The sequence below is a fragment of the Diplotaxodon limnothrissa genome, linkage group LG16, assembly GCF_057381915.1.
Source record: "Diplotaxodon limnothrissa isolate DT_005_m linkage group LG16, D_limnothrissa_male_GT1.1, whole genome shotgun sequence".
Classification (NCBI taxonomy): Eukaryota; Metazoa; Chordata; class Actinopteri; order Cichliformes; family Cichlidae; genus Diplotaxodon; species Diplotaxodon limnothrissa.
The window spans coordinates 33,281,182-33,302,131 of record NC_140611.1 but is presented as its reverse complement, the minus strand read 5'-3'; the positions used below and the strand labels follow the sequence as shown (position 1 = coordinate 33,302,131).

Genomic DNA, 20,950 nt, shown 5'->3' with positions numbered 1-20,950 from the left:
TCCACCTTAGTATCTCTGGTAATAATCTCCCGCAGGGCAGAGTTAGAATAAGCATCCTGGTCAGCTGACGACAAAAGATAGATACAGCTGTGAGGAGCCAGAAAGCAGGAAAAACAGGAAAGATGGAAGATTAAATCCCTGTGACAGATCTGGCAGCCTGCTAATATTTGAGAAAGAGAGCAGAAACTTTCTTCTGGTGACTTAGTGTCAGAAAAATAAAGATGCTCATACAAAGACGGCTGACAAATTAAAGGACAAGGGTGACATAAAGCGTCTTGGACCACAAGATTGGCGCCATTGCAAACACCATAAACACTATTGTCTCAAAATATATTCTCTAATTTGCCATTTTCTTTGATGGAGAGGATCTGATGATTGCAGAGGCCCGGGCACAGCATTACTTTCAGTCTGCGTGCATCACTGTGAAGAGCTTGCATTTTGTTGTCCAGTGAAATATAATAATATACATTACAACTCCAATTCTTGAACTCAAACACAGTTCACAGATGAGATGGCGATCGTCACGGTGACGTTTTACCAGTCGAGCTGGAGTGATGCATATTTTCCAAGCAGCCGCAGTATAGTATGCAGCTGCTGAATCTCAGTGAAGCCTTTCATTTAGTGGGGATTTCTCATGGTAAGCTCAAGCAGACTTCCATGACTTCGAGTCAGTGCTCTCTGACTCTGGCAGATTGAACTTTTGACCGGCAGCTTCTCCTCAGGGCTTGTAAAGAAATGAGTGGAACAGATGGAAATTTCTTAAGATTGCCTCTTCAAAGCCACCTTGACCTGAGGCTTGACATTACAACACATTTGTAACCTTTTATTTGCACTTGTTTGGATATTCATGTAGACATTCCCTACTTGGCAACTGCCCAGAGCAGCAAGTGTTTGACTGCTAACCACTAAGCAGTTTCTAATTAGTCAGTGGGGTGTTAATCTTTTTGCTTAAAGGCCACCGTGACAGTACGCTGACTGGCAAAAATGCACATTTTCAGCAGCAGAACCAGGATTATGACATTCCAGACATAAGCTTGGTTTGAAACGAAGTAACAAACCAGACAGAAGGTGGATTGCTCACCTCCTAAGTCACTCTGAGAGCGGCTGCCTTCTCCGTCGAACCTCCTGAAGAGGGAACGCATCACCTTGGCGCTGCCGAAGCGCTTGAAACGGGCACGGACGTTCTCATGGTACCACTCCAAAGTACCGATCTTGAGTACTCTGTAAGTGAGAAGAATGGAAGGAATCAAAATATAGATGCTAAAGAAGTCATTCACAGATGAGGTTCATTCTGAAAATGAATGCATATGCATTTTATATTAAGAGATTTTCTTCTATTTGTTTATTAATTCAAGTATAACATTACATGTGAAACGTTTAAAATGAGAACACATGGTGAGAAATGAGCCCCAAATGAGGCCAATTTATACACTATCCCATAATATCACATAGAAAATACTTGTGGGAATACAGACTTGCCAGCAAAAAGAGCTGTATTTTGCTCTTTTGCTATAAAACAGCAGTGTGCAGGTTTAAGCATGAGATACAAAGCATGATGCTTTCCAGACACTGGCCAAGCTCCATTAAAGAACTTTTTAGTATGCAGCTTCATCTCAACAAACAATGGTATCATGGTTCCATATGGAGCTGATTTCAAGCAGGATGTATTGAAATCTATCGCTGCATCCAGCAGAGCCTAAGCAGTAAAAAGGATTTTTTAAATATCTGTTTAAAAAGCAGCCAAACATCCATCAAAGCACATCGAACCTGACGCTTAACCTTTGATTCAACAACAGTCGCCTCAAAGCTCTTTAACTACTGACAGGACATGGGTTGCCTCTTTGTTTATTAGTAATCTGAATGTGTTATTTGCTCATTTTTATTCATCTTATCAAGAAAGAACACAATGTCCTAAAAACATATATTCACTTTTAGAAATGTCGAGTTGCCACAGCAAACCACAACTTGCAAATCAAGCTTAGCATCAGTTCAGGCCAGAAATACACAATCTCAGCTTTAGTCGCTCAGTTCAGCAGATGGAAGAGCTGGTACCCATCTACAAAACCAGTTGGCAATTGTCATGTAGAGCAGTTTGTGCTATTTATGTTTCTTGAACCTGTCAAAAGTGCTGCTCGCTGCAAGCCTCTTTGCAGCCCACCACCTCTTTTCATGCTTTTTCTGACCTACTCTCTGTCACATTTACTATGATTAATGCCTGCTTTGTAGAGTGTCTTGCTGCTGAACTCTCCACCTCTGGCTTTCCATGTATGCATGTGGAAGGAAATCCCGCTGAAAATTAACAGAGGAATCTTCTTTTGACTTTAGTTTTTTCTGGCTCTAACATATTAAGTGCTTTCCCAGGTACACATCCCAGAGCTCGCTGGTCAAGTTATTAAGCATGGTTAAAGGCATGTCAGCACAAAGCTTATGAAGCTCATGGAGACAGTGTGTTGTCCACAAATGACTGGTTTAAAACTTGAACTTGAACTGCATTTATAGTTACAGTTAAATATATGATTTCTTGTATTCAACATGACACTTAGTTTGAATGACCATTTTGAATTATTCTTACACTGGTCATTACCTACCTGGTCATGTGACAGGTGTCACACACCCAGCCATCCTCCTTCTTGTTATAGCGGCCGCAGGACTTGCAGATGTAGAGCTGGCAGTCCAGGCACTGATGCTTGTTGTTAAGCAGGAATTTAAAAGGCTGGAGACATCGAATGCAATGAGACTCAGTCAGGCTGGTCTGGTTCCCCAGCAACTCTTTCTTGGTATCTTCCCTCTCAACCTTGGTCTTTAGATCCCTGAAAACAAATAAGACAACAATATGAAAGGCTAGCATATCCACAAGAAGGCAGACTGTCAACAAACAAATAATCTTCCAGGCCTGGTAGAAGGTTTTATTTCACATCTGGTTCATTTGATATAACATTAACCAATTTACTGTATGACTTATGAATGTAGAAATAGTCGTGGGTTAAAAACATGCAGGTCATTTTCATGCATTTGTAAAGAGACAAAGCAGAAAATGCATGGGAAAACAGTGTTATACATACAGTACAAGAGATCCTTGAGAGAAAATTACTTCACATTTTTACTCCAGGGATCCATCCAAACTGACTATTAAATGCTTGTGGCACTTAACACACTGATCTCCTATATATTTAGTCAAAGTGCATATTTGGCTTTTAAGTGTGACTGATATACCCATAAACTGCCGATATAACTTATTAAAATTTAGCCCAGATGATCGGTATAAGACGGATAAAGCGAAATCCAGCTGCTGGTCATTAATAATGACATTTAAAATTATATCTGTTAAAATGGAGAAACACTTAATAAATAACACCACTTTCACTTAAAGTAGATATGGGTTAAAACAAGCACACACACACACACACACACACACACACACACACACACACACACACACACACACGTCTACATAGTGTAACTATAGATGACAGACAGATTCAGGCAAGAGCTAATATTGTGGCTCCTTTGAAAAATCTATCCGTCTTCATTTTAGATCGGTAGCGGTTGGTTTAAAAGTTTAAAGAATACAAAAAGCATGAGACAAATTTGATTTGTATTGAATTTGCTAGACCTCAGGTTTTTGCAGATTTTGAGTAATACTTGAATTGCAATTCTACCAGAATACATTGTGTGATGGACCAAGTTGGAAAAGCAGGAGTCATTAGAAAAATAGGGTTTTCATTTATTTAACCCCAAAAATTATATTTACAAAAGCAACAAATGTTGAAGTCATAAAAGAGGTAAAAGAAACAAAACCCACCTCTGTCAAAGAACTGCAAACTTAACAAACCAAACAACTGGCCAAACAAACAACTGACCTAAACAGGAAATGACACACAAGGGTAAATATAATGGCTGATCAGACCACTATGACACACGAGTGGTAACTAAACAAAACACAATCATAAACCACAAAAATGATGCAGCATAGTCTAGTTTGTTAACAAACTAAAGATCAAAGAAGAGAATCAAAAACCACTAAACCCTAAAGTCAAATATCTAATCAAATACAAAAGCTTTTTTTAACGAAAGGAAACATACATTCTCCCCTTCAGCAGGAAGTGGTGGTGCCGTCCATTTATCCCTCTTTGTATTTAACAGCTTCAAACCCTGGCCATCACCTTTTGTCTGGCAACTCTCACGGATCATGGCAGGTAAGAAGTAAAAGAAACAAAGGTTAGTTAAAAATCAAACAAAGCAATGAACTGGTATGAATAAGTAAACTATATGTGCGCGCTTACAAATAGAACAAATGTATCCAAACCAATCAATAAACTTACTGGAAACTAAAGTGTGTTATTGTGTTCAAATGAAGAAATAAAAATACACAAGAGTTACCAACTTTAGAGTGTGGAGATGGGTTTGGCCATCACAAATTGCAACACTGGTTACGTTCAGTAACTATGAGCCATTTTGTGCTCAAGGGCATGACAAAACATACCTATATTCATATCTGTGTGAAATAGCCTCCATGTCATGTGATCAGTCCTTCTGCAGATTGCAGTTCTTGACAGTCCATATCCAACATCTAGAATAAGACACTGCAGAACTACACTAACACACACCTTGACTTTGTTGTCTTATCAATCATTTCTACACAATACAAAAAATCCTCTTGCTACTATTGGTTGAGGTCATAGTAAATAGCCAACTTGTAAATGCTTCTAACATACCTGCAGACAGTTAAAGTCATAAGACGGTTAGCTTTTTGTGTTTCCTTTATGTGGTTGATCATCGTCTGAAAAAAAGTCCTGATGCCATTCATTGATTCATATCTTTGTTCGGTTGTACTTTGGTTGATCAAAAGTCTTACGGCAGAACTGGACTTCCCTCACGCCATTTCCAAAATACTCAACTCATGCTGCTGCTTTGGGTGTATTTTTGTGTCCCTGGACACCATCGGACAAAGTTCCCCCCTTTGACTCAAGTATTTATGCTTCGCTAAGCTAACCATAGCCTACACCGCTGAGTCCGAGACAATTTAAAAAACACATTTCCCCCCAGATGTTCAAATAATAAAAATTTAGCTGTCATGAATGAGATTTGAAGGTTAATTTCTAACTCATTGCTCACTTTGTGTTTTTATAGCTGCAAAAACAAACCTCATACTGCTGCATTAAAAAAAGATTTTATGAGTCAAATTTTGGCTGACACGAGTAAAGAGATGGCTGTCAGCACATGGATGGCAACACATAGCTTTATTTGGCACCTCTTTTCAAAAACAATCATGTCAGCCTGCTACACTGAAAAGCCAGTAACGGGAGAAAATTCTAGCAAGAGGAAAATGTTTCACTGTGACTTTTTTGTTAAAATTACATTGTAATTGCTGTAATTATCAAACTTTTGATATTGTTATTGTTGTAAAGTTTTAATCAGTTTTAACCTTCTTCCTGTTCAAATCTTTCCTCTTCTCTGCGTGGCTTGGAATCTGCTTGCATGTGTGTTAACAATGACTTCATTGCTTTGAGTCAGATCATTTTGTTCTGCAACGTTTTTAATTCAGACTTTTGCTGATTGTTGGATAAGTAACAGCTTCACTCGGTGCTGAAGGATGCTAACAGTAGTGCGGTGGAAAAATTCAGATAACAACTCCCAAATGTCACACAGCATGGGTGGAGTCTGGCAAAACACCCGCCGGGGATGAGAGGATGCTTATTGTTTATTAAAGATTTATTTTTTTTAAAGGCCATGCTTTTTAAATTATAGCCCAGATCATTGGGATGAATGGGATACTTTGTAAGCCTCTTTTAACCTTTTGCAGAAACAGCTGCTGGCCACTAGCAGTGCAATTTAAAAGTAATATCTCTTAAATCTACCCTCCTCTGAAACATGAAATCCCACAAATCTGGTATACAAGATGCCCTTCTATGATTTCAACTACACATGTGTGCTGTAGGCAACTACCATACCTGCCAAGCACCAGGGCATGACTTGCAAAGTCAACTATCAAAAGACAAGTGCAGCAGCATGCAAAGAGGGGAGGATAGCAGAAGTTTATAAGTGGAGCTCCCAAAAAACTGCAACAAGACTTTTATGTTCCAATGACTGATGAAGGTCGTGAAAGCACAAGAAATTATCACTTCACAAGTTTCTATAGTAATTATTCAAAATTACATCAGTTAATGTTTTTTTTTAATATACTTAAGGGCAATGGAGACTTTCAGCAACAGCACAAAAGGTTTTGATTAAGAGCCATTTGAACGGTTACCTCGAAAATTTGATCGGCTCCTGAGAAAAATATTTAGAAATGTTGCTGCTAAGTTTGTCTTTCCGTAGCTTGGTACCATTAATTTTGTTTTATTTTCAGCTCATGTTTCCTGCTGAATGTCTTTACAGTAGCAAGACTATGACAAAACTATAACCTGCAGATCACATAGCTGAAACAATGAGCGAAAAGGGGCTTGATTCTTCAGTAGAGCTGAGCAGGACTACACACTGGTGCAATCAGTCTTTGTTGATTTGTCTATTTCACTCTTTAGATTTCTAAGCCGATCTTCTCATTGGGTCCAATTCTCCAAACAGACTTAACTATGAGCTTTGTCGTATCTTCTTCAATAATCATGTCAGGGACCTGTGCACTTACAGGCTGCACTTGCTCTAAAGTACTTTTTGGCTTTAAATAGGACCACTAGCTATTGATGCTCTAATCAGAAAAAGTGTTTACTGAGGTCATAGGTCAAATGAGCAAGTCCATCTTTGATATACAGTCTGTGTACACACCTTTTACTGCTATCTGAGAAGGACATGTTACTCAGATATGATCATAGTCAAATCTGTCCCACTGTCTCACTGGTGGGTATGAAAGTGACCATATATAAGAGCTAGTCAATAACTAGCCTACATTTTACAGGTATTATTGGATACATGAACTAATCATTTAAGGAATGCTGCACAGTCATAAAATATCCAATTCAACTATATTTATAAAGAACCTTAAAATACCCAGCACAGGACCAAAGTGCTGTACTGTAAAGTAATTGTACAGAGCTGAATATGTAATATAAATAAATACAAAAAGCACTGCCAACAATAAGCAAAAGGCTAACAAAACTTTGACACATTGCTAATATAAATAATATATTCACTAGTACTAACAGTAAAAACATTTCTCAATAAACTGTAAATATCCAGATTAATAGAACCTAAATATTTAAACGCTATTAAACACACAAGTATATGCAGAGTATTTGTATGTACCTCTGTAGTGTAAACAGTAAGATTCAAAGAGTGTTATATTTTTCTTCAGTGATATTTTATTTTATAAAAGTATTAAAATAAGTAAAACAAAGGGGGCCATTAAATTGTTTTTAATAAAAATAGTTGAAATAACTTGGGCAGCACAGTGATGCAGCATTAGCCCTGTGCCCTCACAGCAAGAAGGTCCTGCATTTGACCCAGCCTTTGTGTGGGCATGCTTCATGTCCTCCCTGTGCTCACCTGGGTTCTCTGGTACCTTTAGGCCCGTGACTGCTAGGATAGGCTACAGGCATTTCATTTTCGAAGAAAATAAAAACAACAGATGAATGAAATAACACATTTTCTAAACATTTAAGCATTTTTATGCTTAAATGCTTATGCGTTTATAGAAAACTTTCGTGTATTCCCCAGCACTCTCCAGTATTTGATTAAAAGCAGGTAGTGCAGAGTTTTTGCTTAACCGGCAAAGCTCAGGAATCCGGGTGCGGCAGCCAGGCGTTCAGTTAGTTACTTTAGTCCTCATAGCTGTCTGCCTGTTCCCATACATGGCGATCTCTCTCTGTGGCTCTTCGCATAAATCTGACTCTGTCTAGCTTAACTCAGCTGGTGTAGGGAGTCTTAGTAACATCATCATCTTTTATTCTCCTGCTGACTCAGCTCTATCTGACAAGTTGCTGTAAACTAGATCTAAGCAATTGGAAAAGATCAGGAGTGAGACATAAAAAGGGAGGGTGACACCCATACACAGAGGATTAGCGCTGGAAAATAATAGTTTCTGAGGAAAGAAGCAGATGCTGCCCTTTGGACTTTTAAACAGTCTGTTGAAATAGCGCTAACCCACTTTAGGTCAACTTTCCTCTGATTGGCTTCTCCTCATAAACAGCAGGCGTGTGAGGTTTCTGTGCCTAAGACAGGTTGTAGGGATATTAGGGATATGTGCTCTCATCATTAAAATCCAAGACAATAGATACATGCATGCATAGAACCAATTATTACAAGCGGGCTGCAGCCTCAGCTTTTGGGAGTACTTTTTGGGAGTACAGGAACTGACCTAATTATTTGAAATACGTGAAAAAGGAGACATCTAAAAATAAAACAAACACTAAAAGTGCAGTGTATCATATTACAAATCTAAGGTTTTATATATCAATACCTAAAAAGAAATTATCTGGTTCTATCTGCTTACAAGTCTCTAATATAAAAATAAAACCTCAGTTTAACAACAACACGTGGGATAATTACACCCTGTGATTATTTAACAAAAGCTGAATCGAACTGAAGAAGCAGTGAATGAAAAATTAAGCACACCCCATGATTCAGCAGCTTTTAGAACCAGCTTTAGCAGCAATAACTTGGAATAATAGTTTTCTATGTGACTTTGAGGCTTTCACATCATTGTGGAGGACTTTTCGTCCACTCTTCTTTACAACACTGCTTCAGGACATTGGACTTTGCACACATTCATTTATACACAGCGCTCTTAAGGTCCCACCACAGCATTTCAGTCTGGTTGAGATCTGGACTTAGAAATGAAAAGAAAAAATCAAAGTGCTCTACTTTCATTACTGAATGAAGTAGTCAACAACTTGAAACCCACAAGATGTACTCTGGATATTGTTCCATCTTGTTTACTGAAAGATGTTTTTGATAATGTGAGTATGAGTCCCTCCGGGTACTCCGGCTTCCTCCCACCGTCCAAAGACATGCAGTTAGTGGGGATAGGTTAATTGGTTAATCCAAATTGCCCATAGGTGTGAATGTGGGAGTGAATGTGAGCGCGAATGGTTGTCTGTCCGTGTGTATTAGCCCTGCGACAGACTTTCGACCTGTCCAGGGTGTACTCTGCCTCTCGCCCTATGACAGCTGGGATAGGCTCCAGCGCCCCCCGTGACCCTGAAAAGGATAAGCGGAAGCAAATGGATGGATGGAGTATGAGTTTGATTTCCATGTTCAATAGCAGTCTTCAGTCAGGCAAAATCTGCATCCAACAGTTTTATCCAACTTCAGACCAATTTCTAAATTGCCTTTTCTTTCTAAAGTCCTGGAGAAAGTTGTCCTTCTTCACCTCCAGACCTTTCAAGATAAAAATGGCATTAGTGAAGTATTTCAGTCTGGTTTTAAAACTCACCACAACACTGAAACTGACATTTCAGTGACCTTTTAACATTTATTGACTTGGGAGATATTGCCATTTTAATACTATTAGACCTCAATGCTGCCCTTGATATAGATCATAGGATTCTTTTCTCTCAGTTGTACATTGTGTTGGAATCAAAGGGACTGCATTGGAATGGTTCAAATCTTATCTGTCCCACCGAAGTTTTTCTGTTATATTGGGGGATACATCATCCTCAAAAACCTCACTTTCTTGTGGGGTCCCCCAGGGGTCCATTCTTGGCCCAGTCCTTTTCCCCTATGCTCCCTATGCGCTCAATTTTTTTTTTTTTAACAATATGGCATCTCATTTCATTGTTATGCAGACGACTCACAGATTTACCTACCACTGAAATGTAAATTTTTAAGTCCTCTGAAGGTTTTACTAGATTGTTTGGAGGATGTTAAGGCATGGATGGCTTTAAACAGAGGTCGTTGAGTTTGGTCCCTGTGACCACTATGACTTTGGCAGTAATCTAACCTTTGATAGACAGATCAATTCTGTAATCAAAACCAGTTTCTTTCATCTCTGGCTACTTGCAAAAGTGAAGCCATTCCCCTGTTTCAGAGACTTTGAGAGAGCTATTCATGTGTTCATTTAATCTCACCTAGACCACATATCCCCCATACTAGCATTCTTACAGTTGCTGCCAATTATTTTCAAATTAATTTTAAGACTTTATTATTTGTTTATATTCGCATTGCAACCTCGCAATGCGGGTGTGCAGATCCCATGATCTTTTGAACTAGTATACAACTGGTCTGTGGACCAAATGCTCCTAGCTGTACCAAGGTCCAGATTAAAGCACAGAGGAGATCAAGCCTTTGCTGTGACTGCTCCTAAACTGTGGAAGAAACTGCCCCTTCACATCAGGACCTCCTACTTTTATTTGTCTTATTTTTTATTCAAATCTTCTCAGTTCATGCTTCTTTCCTTAAATTTTGCCATGTCTTCACATGCTTTAATCTCCTTTGATTATTTTAAATGTACAGCACTTTGGTCAGCCATTGTTGTTTTAAATATGCTATATAAAAAAATCTTTTATAGAGGTGCTCACATCTACTGATGTTCAATAAATCATGTGCATTTGATTTGACTGCAGTTATCCTCTTGGACTGCTTCTGCATTTTGCCTTAATTTTTGTTAAATAAATAACGCCACTGTGTTTCATGTCACATGTTGTGTCTATCTAATGTTATATTTGCCTAATTTTAAAACCCGGTGAATATTGGGTTTTGAATTGAGTTAATTTGGTGAAAATATGAGCTTAGAACTTATAAAGGGTGCAATTTCTTTTTTACATAAGTGCATTATTTACAACAGACAAAAAAAAAATACCCCCATTTCCTTTTCTTAACTGCGTCTCAAGTTCTGAATCTCGTGGGACTGGAGGCTATCCCAGCTGGGTGAGAAACAGGGAAAACACACCAACTACACCAGAGGAAAACTTCAGCTGAAACAGCTGATTGATGTGTGTTGACAGTGAAACCAAAAAGTAAACTGACAGACCAGAAAACCAAAAGAATGAGAGATGGTATAAGTATGTAAAAAACAAAACGAACAACCCCCCACCCCCAGCATATAAAAACCAAAACAGTGACATTGCCTTGTAAAGTTAACAACAATTTTCCAGATAAATCTTTTCTCCTTGCACAGAGTCATTTGATCTACTGTAAGTAATAAAATATTGATTAGTGCAGTATTATTGTCTCATTTTGCATGCTTTTTTAAAAATTCTCACAATAAGATGTGACTCAAAAAAAATAAAGTTTTACAGCTACACATATTGTGAGATTGTAGTTTACACAACACAATTACTTAAAATAAAAGGTATGTCACTTAGGAAGTGTGTTGATGTCTGTTATTTTAGTGAACAAAGCAAATCATAAATCATTGCCAAAATATTTCATTTTGCAATCCATCCAGTAGATGTGGTTTTGCACGATTTAGGCGTGGGCAGTTTTATATGTAAACCACATGAAAATCTGCACCTTTTTATAGACCACAGAGGACTCGGATGAAAACAACAGTTGCCTGAGAAGCAAACAACTGGCTCATCTAAATGGAAAACAACTAGCTGAAGAAGAACATTGGCAGGGACCTCAACCCAAATGGTTAAAACTGTCGTGTCCTGTAGTCTGTGTCCATCCCGCTTTTCATTGCCTTCTATTTTGGGTAATTTATACTGGAGACACGAAGGTTCACTGTTAATGTATTCTAAGTAAATTAGTGACAAAAAGACTCTTATTATGGACTTGTAGACAGGCAAAAGCACTTTAACAGACTCCAGACAATTCAGGTTTCTCTGGCTGCAACAACAAAATAATAAACTGCAGAAATACACACATTTTCCAAATTAGCACGAGTGATTCTGATGAGACTTGGCCTAGATATGTTCAGAAAAAAATCATCTGAAGTAACTGTTGATGCACTATCCATCCACTATATGTCTACATTATTGCTGAGTCAGGAACCATCCATCCAGTCTGGGGGACTCACAAGGGTGCTACACACTTTCCTAGCTGTCATGGGGTGAGAAGCATGTGTCACGGTCCCCTGGGGGGTCTAGGCGGTGAGGGGGAAGTAACAAAAGTGACCGGGTCAGAAAAAGGAGTCAAGGAGGCAAAACAGTTAAATAAAACAGTTTTATTGAAGTAGTTCAACTAAAAGAGACGGACAAGCCGCTATCACCATATAAGAAACACAAACAAAACTCAGGCGTTGGTCAATAAAGCACAAAGTCAAAAGGAAAGCGCAGCTCACTAGCTGGAAACCACAATGCACAGCTCACTAGCTGGAAACCACCGCAAACACTCAGCTCACTAGCTGGAAACCACCGCAAACACTCAGCTCACTAGCTGGAAACCACCGCAAACACTCAGCTCACTAGCTGGAAACCACCGCAAACACTCAGCTCACTAGCTGTACCCACACAAAATGGCACTCTGGCCCAGAGCTCACTCTGCTCTGGGCTTAAATACCTTTAATTGCTGATGGGAGTCAGCTGTACAGGAGGGAAAGGTGGCACCTCAGGCAGGAGGTAGTGGGACACGCCCACACAGGCACCCTCAGGAGAGAGAGAGGCCCTGCTAGGGCCGTAACACATGGTACACTACAGAGTATGACAGGTTACCAATATGTTGAGGGCTAACAGAGTGACAACAATTCACTCTCATATTCACATCTATTGCCAAATTAGAAGCACCAATTAACCTAACACATGCCTGTCCACTGTAAAAGGAAGGTGGGGTACCTGGAGAAAACCCAGCACCACAATGAGGCCCCCGCCATCCCATGGATATGAACCCAGAGCCTTCTTGCTGTGAGGCAAAAGTGGCAACCTTAATTTTCGGACACCCCTTTAGCTTCTTAGCTTTTCAACGTGAGGAACAACAGCATTTACAAATGCCTGCTTTAGAAGGTGGGTGTGGTGCCAGATAGCACAGTCACATGATCTTACATTGGTCTTTGCCTTTTCTGGTGCTGTTTTGTTTTCATTCATTAACACCACTTGGTCTGGTTTACGGTCTGTTAGGATGAAAAATCTTCCAACAGAAAAACTTTAATGTTAAAATGAATGAATGAGACTTGATTTGAAACCCCCAAATACAAACAAAACCCCATACTAGCACACTTTTACCCCTACACAAGTTATCAGGGGTCCCCGAGGATGCTGAAAGGTTAAAATAAGTTCTTTCAAACCAGTAACTGTTCACATGACAGAGCAGGCTGTCCTGAATCCAGGCATGGAAGAGAACACTTTGATAAAGATAAAATCTGGAAGGGTACACATTAAATCGCATGGCTGTGGAATAGGTTCATGAATTCATATGGATCCGATTTTAACATTACACTCATAGTTACTTGAATACTAAAAAAACTGTAGATCACAATTCTGGCTATAGGATCGACTACTCACTCTGAACTCTTTAGAAATGTTAAGTCTTTCATAAAGTTTTGCCTACTACAGTTTTTAAATAAGAAGCAAATACACCTTTACTTATTATACTACTCACTACCAATGTGAATAGCATAAAGTTATACTTTCTATACTACTATACTAGAGCTATACTGCTGAGGTGTGAAAACATCTGTGAGTGTACAAACTCAGGCTACATCATCTGAGGCCGGGGTTCTCAGACTGCTGCCTCACATTAAAAGGCAAACTTCTTCCATCTGCAAGAAGTTCCTCTGGCATTTCCTCTGTTACCCTCACGACAGTGATGAAACCAATTGGAGCACACTTTTCTGTGGTCTAATTATGCCTGTTTCAGTCATTGAGAGACCCCTGGAACCACCTTGCATGTCGGAAACGATGCTACAGGCTAATCTGTGCTTTACATTGTTAAGGTGGTGCTGAACAGACAGAACAACGTGACATCTTCAAAGTGAGACCGAGTCGATCTGCCGCAACCGCTAGTCTGCAAATTACTTTACTTTGGTCTGTGCAGACAAAGGGTACTACATCTGTGTGAAACCTTTCTAAAGCCGAGTGTAGACAAAAGAAGAAACTGCAGTTTAGGGTAAAACCATGCACAAGATTTATAGGCAATATTTCTATTACTGTTTGTTAATGTTTGTTTTGTGAAAGTTATATGGAACAAAAAAATAATAATGGCTGTTATATCATTTGTGGTCTAACCTCTTAAATGGGGACTTTTGCTGCTGCTGCCCTGCACTGATCATCCACAGGTGAAGTGAAAATTTCCTGTAAAACGTCTTCCTCCCATAGCCTGATTTCTAAACCATCCGCCAATGCTGCCAACAAGGCGTGTGAGCAGGAGGTCAGTGAATTAGTATCAAATGACTCAATCATCTGTTGGGAATGTGGAACAAAATTAGTCTGATCGCTTTTTCCTGTCAGTGTGTCATATCTGCTCAATTTACATCAAACGAACTGACTGAGGATGCATATTTTAAGAATAAATAGATCTTATAGCGGAACATGATTTGAGATCTATGTTATTCATGTGAGGGCCCTGGTGCAGTGAAAGGTAATGTGAGATTTGGCTTCTGTTCAAAGTTAAATTTGAATAAAGATTTTTTTGTCCACTTTCTTTTTAAACCAAAAAGTTGAATTTCTAATTGATAAAACATGCTGGTGCTTTAGTAGTGGGCATATATTTGTAATGTCCAAAATTTACCACACCCGTGACAAAAATCTTGCACAAAGCACAGATAAATGTCCAGAATTAAACTCAAAATCCATTGGGTAAGCAGTGTTCACTCTTCTTACAACTACACATGTTTCTTTTCCAACTATTTATTTATGAGTGACTTATGTATGTATGTATGTATGTATGTATGTATGTATGTATGTATGTATGTATGTATATGTATATATTGTACTATTCTTAGTTAGTGTATTGTCTGTCTTGTCTTAATGTTGGTTTAAAATGGAGCACTGTAACAAAAAATAATTTCCCCCAGGGATCAATAAAGTATTCTGATTCTGATTCTGATTCTGATTCGTGCCTGATTGCTGGTGTTCGTGTAATGTCAATGAGGGACTTCATGTTTCTACACAAGCAAAACACAGCCTGATTACATGACACTCAAATATATACAGTGTGATATACCTATGTTAGTGCTGTGAAAAATTAATTAAAAAAAATCTTGTGATGTCTGTCAACTCTTATACGTGTGTACTACAGGTGCACAGCACACACCCTTTACCACTGTGTGTGTCTCGTCTGCGGTTTACTGAACATCTAACGGCTAGCTGCTCGCTCTGGAGAAAGAAATGGTGTTTGACTGCTTTTCAAAAGAGGCTTTTATATGAGCTTCGTGTCTGGTGTGTTCAAATTTGAAAAAGAACAGGAGGCTGACCAGCTGACAGGCAATTAGTGCTGACTTGGCACTGGTTAACCTTAAAGCTGTTTTTTGAGTCATTGAGGGAAAAAAGTCTATAATCATCATTCAGGATGTTGTAATTGAAAATGATGCATACACCTCGTCTGCTTTCTATTTTTGAGGCCTTAGAGCAATAGATTCCCAGCATACTGTACAAGTGACGGCCATAGTTAAAAAATGGCACACATCAAAAACTTTCTGTTCAGGTTTGCCCGGTGTCTGTTCAGCAGCTGTTACCCTGCACAGCTTTAATAATATTATATGAACTGTGGATGGAGTGAAAGTTCACAAATGAAATAGACATGGAGGTAGAGGATTTGTAGGTTTCCACTACCATAGGCCAGTCTAATCTGAAATGTATCAGAAGCTAGAGCTATTCTGTTTTATGAATACGAATAAATGGGTGGGCTACTGGTGTAAACGGTACTACTTTAACCTCTTCACATCCAGCAGGTCACAGGATCTAGGATTAGGAGGAGGATTGGAGTTAGGGTGGGGCTTTGTTTTAGCTCCACACCCTAAACGAGTTGTTGTGACCTGGATGGAGATTAATCTTTGCCAAAAATGTGAAAATAAAATGTGGAAAAGTCATGTTTCAAACATGATGGGACTCACAATCACCTGGGTGTTAAACTTTGAACCACTGCTGGGCTCAGATCTACCCCCCGTCCCAATCCCTTTTTGTCCCCCATAAACCCCCCACCAGAGCGGCCAAAGGTTCGCCATCGAGCCCCACCCTCAACAGAGCAATCGAAGTCACATTGCCCAGCCTCGCCCCCCTTAGTTCCTCTTCATGCCCTGTCTCCGCAGTCTGATGCGTGATGTGTGAAGGGTCCGGGCTGTGAGGATTATGGCAGTGATGACTTTTCCCAGGAGAAGCTGGGACCCTGTTTACTAGAAGGTTTTAAAATTTCTGTACTTTTAGGTGACAGGAGACATGTGGCCTGGTCAAAACACAGAGAGCTGCACTCTAAAAGATCTTTAAACATAGTAAACATACCTTGTGTGCCACAGACTGCTCCCAAACACGAGGGGACAAGTAATACCTCTAAAACACTTAAGTTGGCTTTATTAAACATTAGATCTCTAGCTGGGAAAACATTTTTAATTAATGATTTAATCACTGAGCACAGCCTTGATTTTATGTTTTTAACTGAAACTTGGTTGGACCAAAGTAACAGTGGAGCTGTTCTCATCGAGACGACCCCTCCTAACTACAGTTTTATCAGTGAGGTCAGGGCGAGCAGGAGAGGAGGAGGGGTTGCGGTCTTATTTAATGAATCATTTCAATGTAAGCAGCTATCTCCTGGAAGTTTTCAGTCTTTTGAATATGTGGCTTTACAGCTGAAGGCCCCATCCAAAGTTGTGTTTCTTAATGTTTACAGGCCTCCCAAATACTGCACAGACTTTTTTAATGACCTCAGTGAACTGCTGTCTGTGATCTGTGTTGATTTTGACTGTGTAATTATTGCTGGGGATTTTAACATTCATGTGGACAACCCTCAGGACAAAGGGACTAAAGACCTGAGTAACACTCTGGGCAACTTTGGGCTGACTCAGCATGTAACAGAGGCCACACATAATAGAGGACACACTCTTGACCTACTGATCTCCAAAGGCCTGAGCATTTCAAAGGTTACTGTGTCTGATGTGGGCCTGTCTGATCATTACTGTGTTTTCTTTGAAAGTAAAATCTCAGCCCACACAAATATATCAACAACAGTGATCACAAAACGGTGTATAACTGAACACAGTAGTGCAATTTTTAACCAGGTCTTCCCATTAACACCTGACCTGCCCAGAGGGTCAGTCAATGAGCTCGTCAATAGCTTCAATGCTAACATGTTAAATGTAATGGACACTATTGCTCCCATTAAGGTGAAGGTTATCTCTGGAAGGAAAAAGTCTCCATGGAGAAACTCCACACTGGTGAAAAATGAAAAAAGAGAGTGTAGGAAAGCTGAGCGCAGATGGAGAAAAACAAACCTCCAGGTTCATTATGACATTTATAAAGAGAAACTTCACAATTATAATTTACAACTGAGGAATGCAAGGAGGTCCTACTTCTCTGACATCATCACTAAAAACAGCCATAATGCTCGGGTCTTATTTTCTACAGTTGACAGGCTAACAAACCCTCCTGTGTCAGTGGCAGCTGAACTTCATTTGACCATGGCCTGCAATGACTTTGCCAAATTCTTCACTGAAAAAATCCAAAAAATTAGACAAGCAATTGGTACATCAACAGCAGATCCAGGATATGTACTGTGTCCACCAAAAAACTGTTTAAACACCATGAAACAGTTTCAACCTATTAACAGCAAAGACCTGGAGGACATCTTAGGTAAACTGAACTCCTCCTCCTGCTGTTTAGATGTCCTGCCAACAAGTTTTTTCAAAAAGGTCTCAAAGACTTTAGAGTCAGACCTGTTACAGATCGTCAACTTTTCTTTATTATCAGGTGTGTTTCCAGAATCACTAAAAACTGCTGTAATCAAACCTATACTGAAAAAGGACAATCTTGACAAGACACAAATGAACAACTACAGGCCAATCTCAAATCTCCCGTTTTTAAGTAAGATCATTGAAAAAGCAGTTTCTCAACAGCTCAGTTACTTCTTAAAACAGAATAATTGCTACGATGCCTTCCAGTCAGGTTTTAGACAGAACCACAGCACTGAAACCGCTCTGACCAAAGTGTTTAATGACATATGTCTGAATACAGACAGTGGAAAAATGTCAGTCCTAGTTTTACTGGATCTCAGTGCAGCATTTGATACAGTTGACCACAACATATTACTCAAACGACTGGAGAACTGGACAGGTCTTTCAGGAACTGTACTAAACTGGTTCAAAACATACGTAGAAAACAGGAAATACTTTGTATCAATAGGTAACTTCACATCTGAGCAGACAAGTATCACATGTGGAGTTCCCCAAGGTTCCATCTTGGGACCCCTTCTGTTTAACATCTACATGCTCCCACTGGCACAGATTATAAACAACAACAAAATAAACTATCACAGCTATGCAGATGACACACAAATATATATCACAATGTCACCAGGAGACCGAGGCCCTGTACAGGCTCTTGGTAAATGCATTGAGGAAATCAATGACTGGTTGTGCCACAATTTTCTCCAGCTAAACAAAAACAAAACTGAGGTAATAGTCTTTGGCGCCAAAGAAAAACGATTACAGGTCACCAGAGAACTTCAATCTATACATCTAAAAACCACAAACCAGGCGAGAAATTTGGGTGTAGTGATGGATGCAGACCTAAACTTAGAAAAACACATTAAGACAATAACAAAGTCAGCTTACTATCACCTCAAGAATATATCAAGGATAAAAGATCTGATGTCTCAACAGGACCTGGAAAAACTAGTCCATGCATTCATCTTTAGTAGGCTTGATTACTGTAACAGCATCTTTACAGGCCTACCTAAAAAATCAGTCAGACAACTACAGCTCATTCAGAACTCTGCTGCTCGAGTCCTCACTAAGACCAAAAAAGTGGACCACATCAGTCCAGCTCTGAGGTCCTTACACTGGCTGCCTGTCCGTCAGAGGATAGACTTTAAAGTTTTGATGCTGGCCTATAAAGCTCTGAATGGTTTAGGACCAAAATACATCAATGACCTCCTGACCCAGTATGAACCATCCAGATCCCTCAGGTCATCTGGATCCGGTCTTTTATCAGTTCCCAGAGTCAGAACCAGACACGGAGAAGCTGCATTCAGCTTTTATGCTCCTTATATCTGGAACAAACTCCCAGAAAGCCTCAGATCAGCTGAAACACTCAGTTTATTTAAATCCAGGTTGAAGACTCACCTGTTCTCAGCTGCATTTGAATAAAGCACCAAATCCACACTTTAAGCTTAAATTTCAAAACTTACATTTAACTACTGATTTTATCTACTGTTCTGATTTTATCTGTTTTGATTTTATATACTGTTTTGTTTGTTTGTTTGTTTGTTTGTTTGTTTGTTAATTAGTTAGTTAGTTTATTTGCTTGTTTTAATCAATTTTAAATCATGCTTTTTATTTGTTCTTGTTTCTAATGTCTCTGTAAAGCACTTTGAATCACCTTGTTGTTGAATTGTGCTATACAAATAAACTTGCCTTGCCTTGCCTTGCCACTGTAACTCCTTCAACATCCTTAGGTTAAGAGTGCAGGTCACAAAAATGAGGCAAGTCATGGTTAGGCAGGCCGTTTTACCAAGGGCAGTGCATTAAGGCACTAAAGCTAAAAAACACCTTGTGAGTAATGATGCACATGACATTTGACGAAATGCCCTGATGCAACACCTCAGAATGAGATCACACTAGACAGCCCAGTCTCATTAATCACATAACCCAGTGAGCCACGCACCAAAGGGCACATGCCAAATGACATGTGGCCTAACTGAAACATGCCAGCAGATTCAACAAAACCACCTTACTCTTCACCCCAGGACTGAAAATGGCCAGTGATGCAAAAATAATGAGCCGAAACTAAATAAGCTAAATAAGCTGACTGGATGCAGAGCTTCATTTCCTAAATGATCAACAATGAACAGTGAGCACTGAAAAAAACAAAACAAACTTCATACTTTTAAAACAACACATGAACTGTCTCTATGGATCAACAGAAGCATTTGTCACTGAGAGGCAATGAACACTGCAATACAGTGGTCTCAGAATACCAAGAAGAAAGTCAAAAGAATAAGTGTTTCACATATAATAATCATGTAATCCTTATTCAGCATACGCATGTGGGATAGATTAGGGTAGCAGAATAAAGTCCCATAATTTACCAAGTCAAATTATAAAGGTGAATACATACAAGAGCAAGAGGAGATCTAATAGTAGAAGAGATTTCATTTCAAAGAAGTTTAATTCAATTTGTTTAATCGTTTGTGTAACTTAATGTGGGTCTGTTTTATTGTTGAGTTTTAAAGATAAACCTATTAGTGGGAAAAACTCCAACCATCTTGAAATTGGTAGATAATGTTAAACAGTTTATGATTTACTGCTGCCAAATAATTCAGTTGGATAAACACCAGCCAGACATCTACACCAATGACAAATTACAGAGAAATAAGTGAACTTACCCAAGCCTGTCCTCTTCCTTCTTCCTCAGATCAAAATCTCTCTGGACAACTTCCCACACATGCTGAGCCTCCTCATCTGTGAGCTTGGAAAGATCAAGCTTCTTGCCTGCAGTGCTGCCAGGCATGATTGTGAACCTGATGCCTGCAAACTAGCAATCTCCCTGGTTTTGGGCTGTAACAAACAGAAGTAGTTTAAGTCATTAGTCAGCATTAATAGCACCCCGTGGCATATAACAATATAGGAACATTTCTGCATGCATTGTAACGTTTAAGATAAACTCTGAATGATGAGGTTTATAGCATGACATGTGAGTGATCAAATTCTATCACATTCTTTGGGGTTGATCACGTCATGTTTATTAGTGCAAGCTAAGTGTTTAAAACAGATTTTTTAAACAAAGTTTGCATGTAAATGTCCCTGCAAGTCCAACGTACGTGTGAGTGGAGAGTGGAAGTGGAATTTAATAAACAGCTTTCTGAACTGACTCACTGAACTCAGTTTGCAAAATCTAACCAAACAGCACAGGTCGTGGATATGCATTACATATCCTGTCTCACTACTGTATGAGAAAAAGATTGTTTTATTATTAAAGGTCAGGTTCAGATT

The 20,950-nt window shown here is 39.2% G+C and overlaps 1 protein-coding gene across 2 annotated transcripts in view; it reads right to left on the bottom strand.

The window, feature by feature from the left end:
* mlphb (melanophilin b) overlaps nucleotides 1-20,468 on the bottom strand; it is a 40,185-nt gene extending 19,717 nt beyond the window's left edge. For both annotated transcript variants that reach the window (XM_085374739.1, XM_085374741.1), the window contains exons 1-3: nucleotides 20,344-20,468; nucleotides 2,589-2,810; nucleotides 1,082-1,221 (exon numbers count right to left, since the gene is read on the bottom strand). In XM_085374739.1, coding sequence (XP_085230865.1) covers nucleotides 1,082-1,221; nucleotides 2,589-2,810; nucleotides 20,344-20,468 — 487 coding nt within the window. The remainder of the gene's footprint in view (nucleotides 1-1,081; nucleotides 1,222-2,588; nucleotides 2,811-20,343) is intronic.
* Nucleotides 20,469-20,950: the final 482 nt, after the last annotated feature.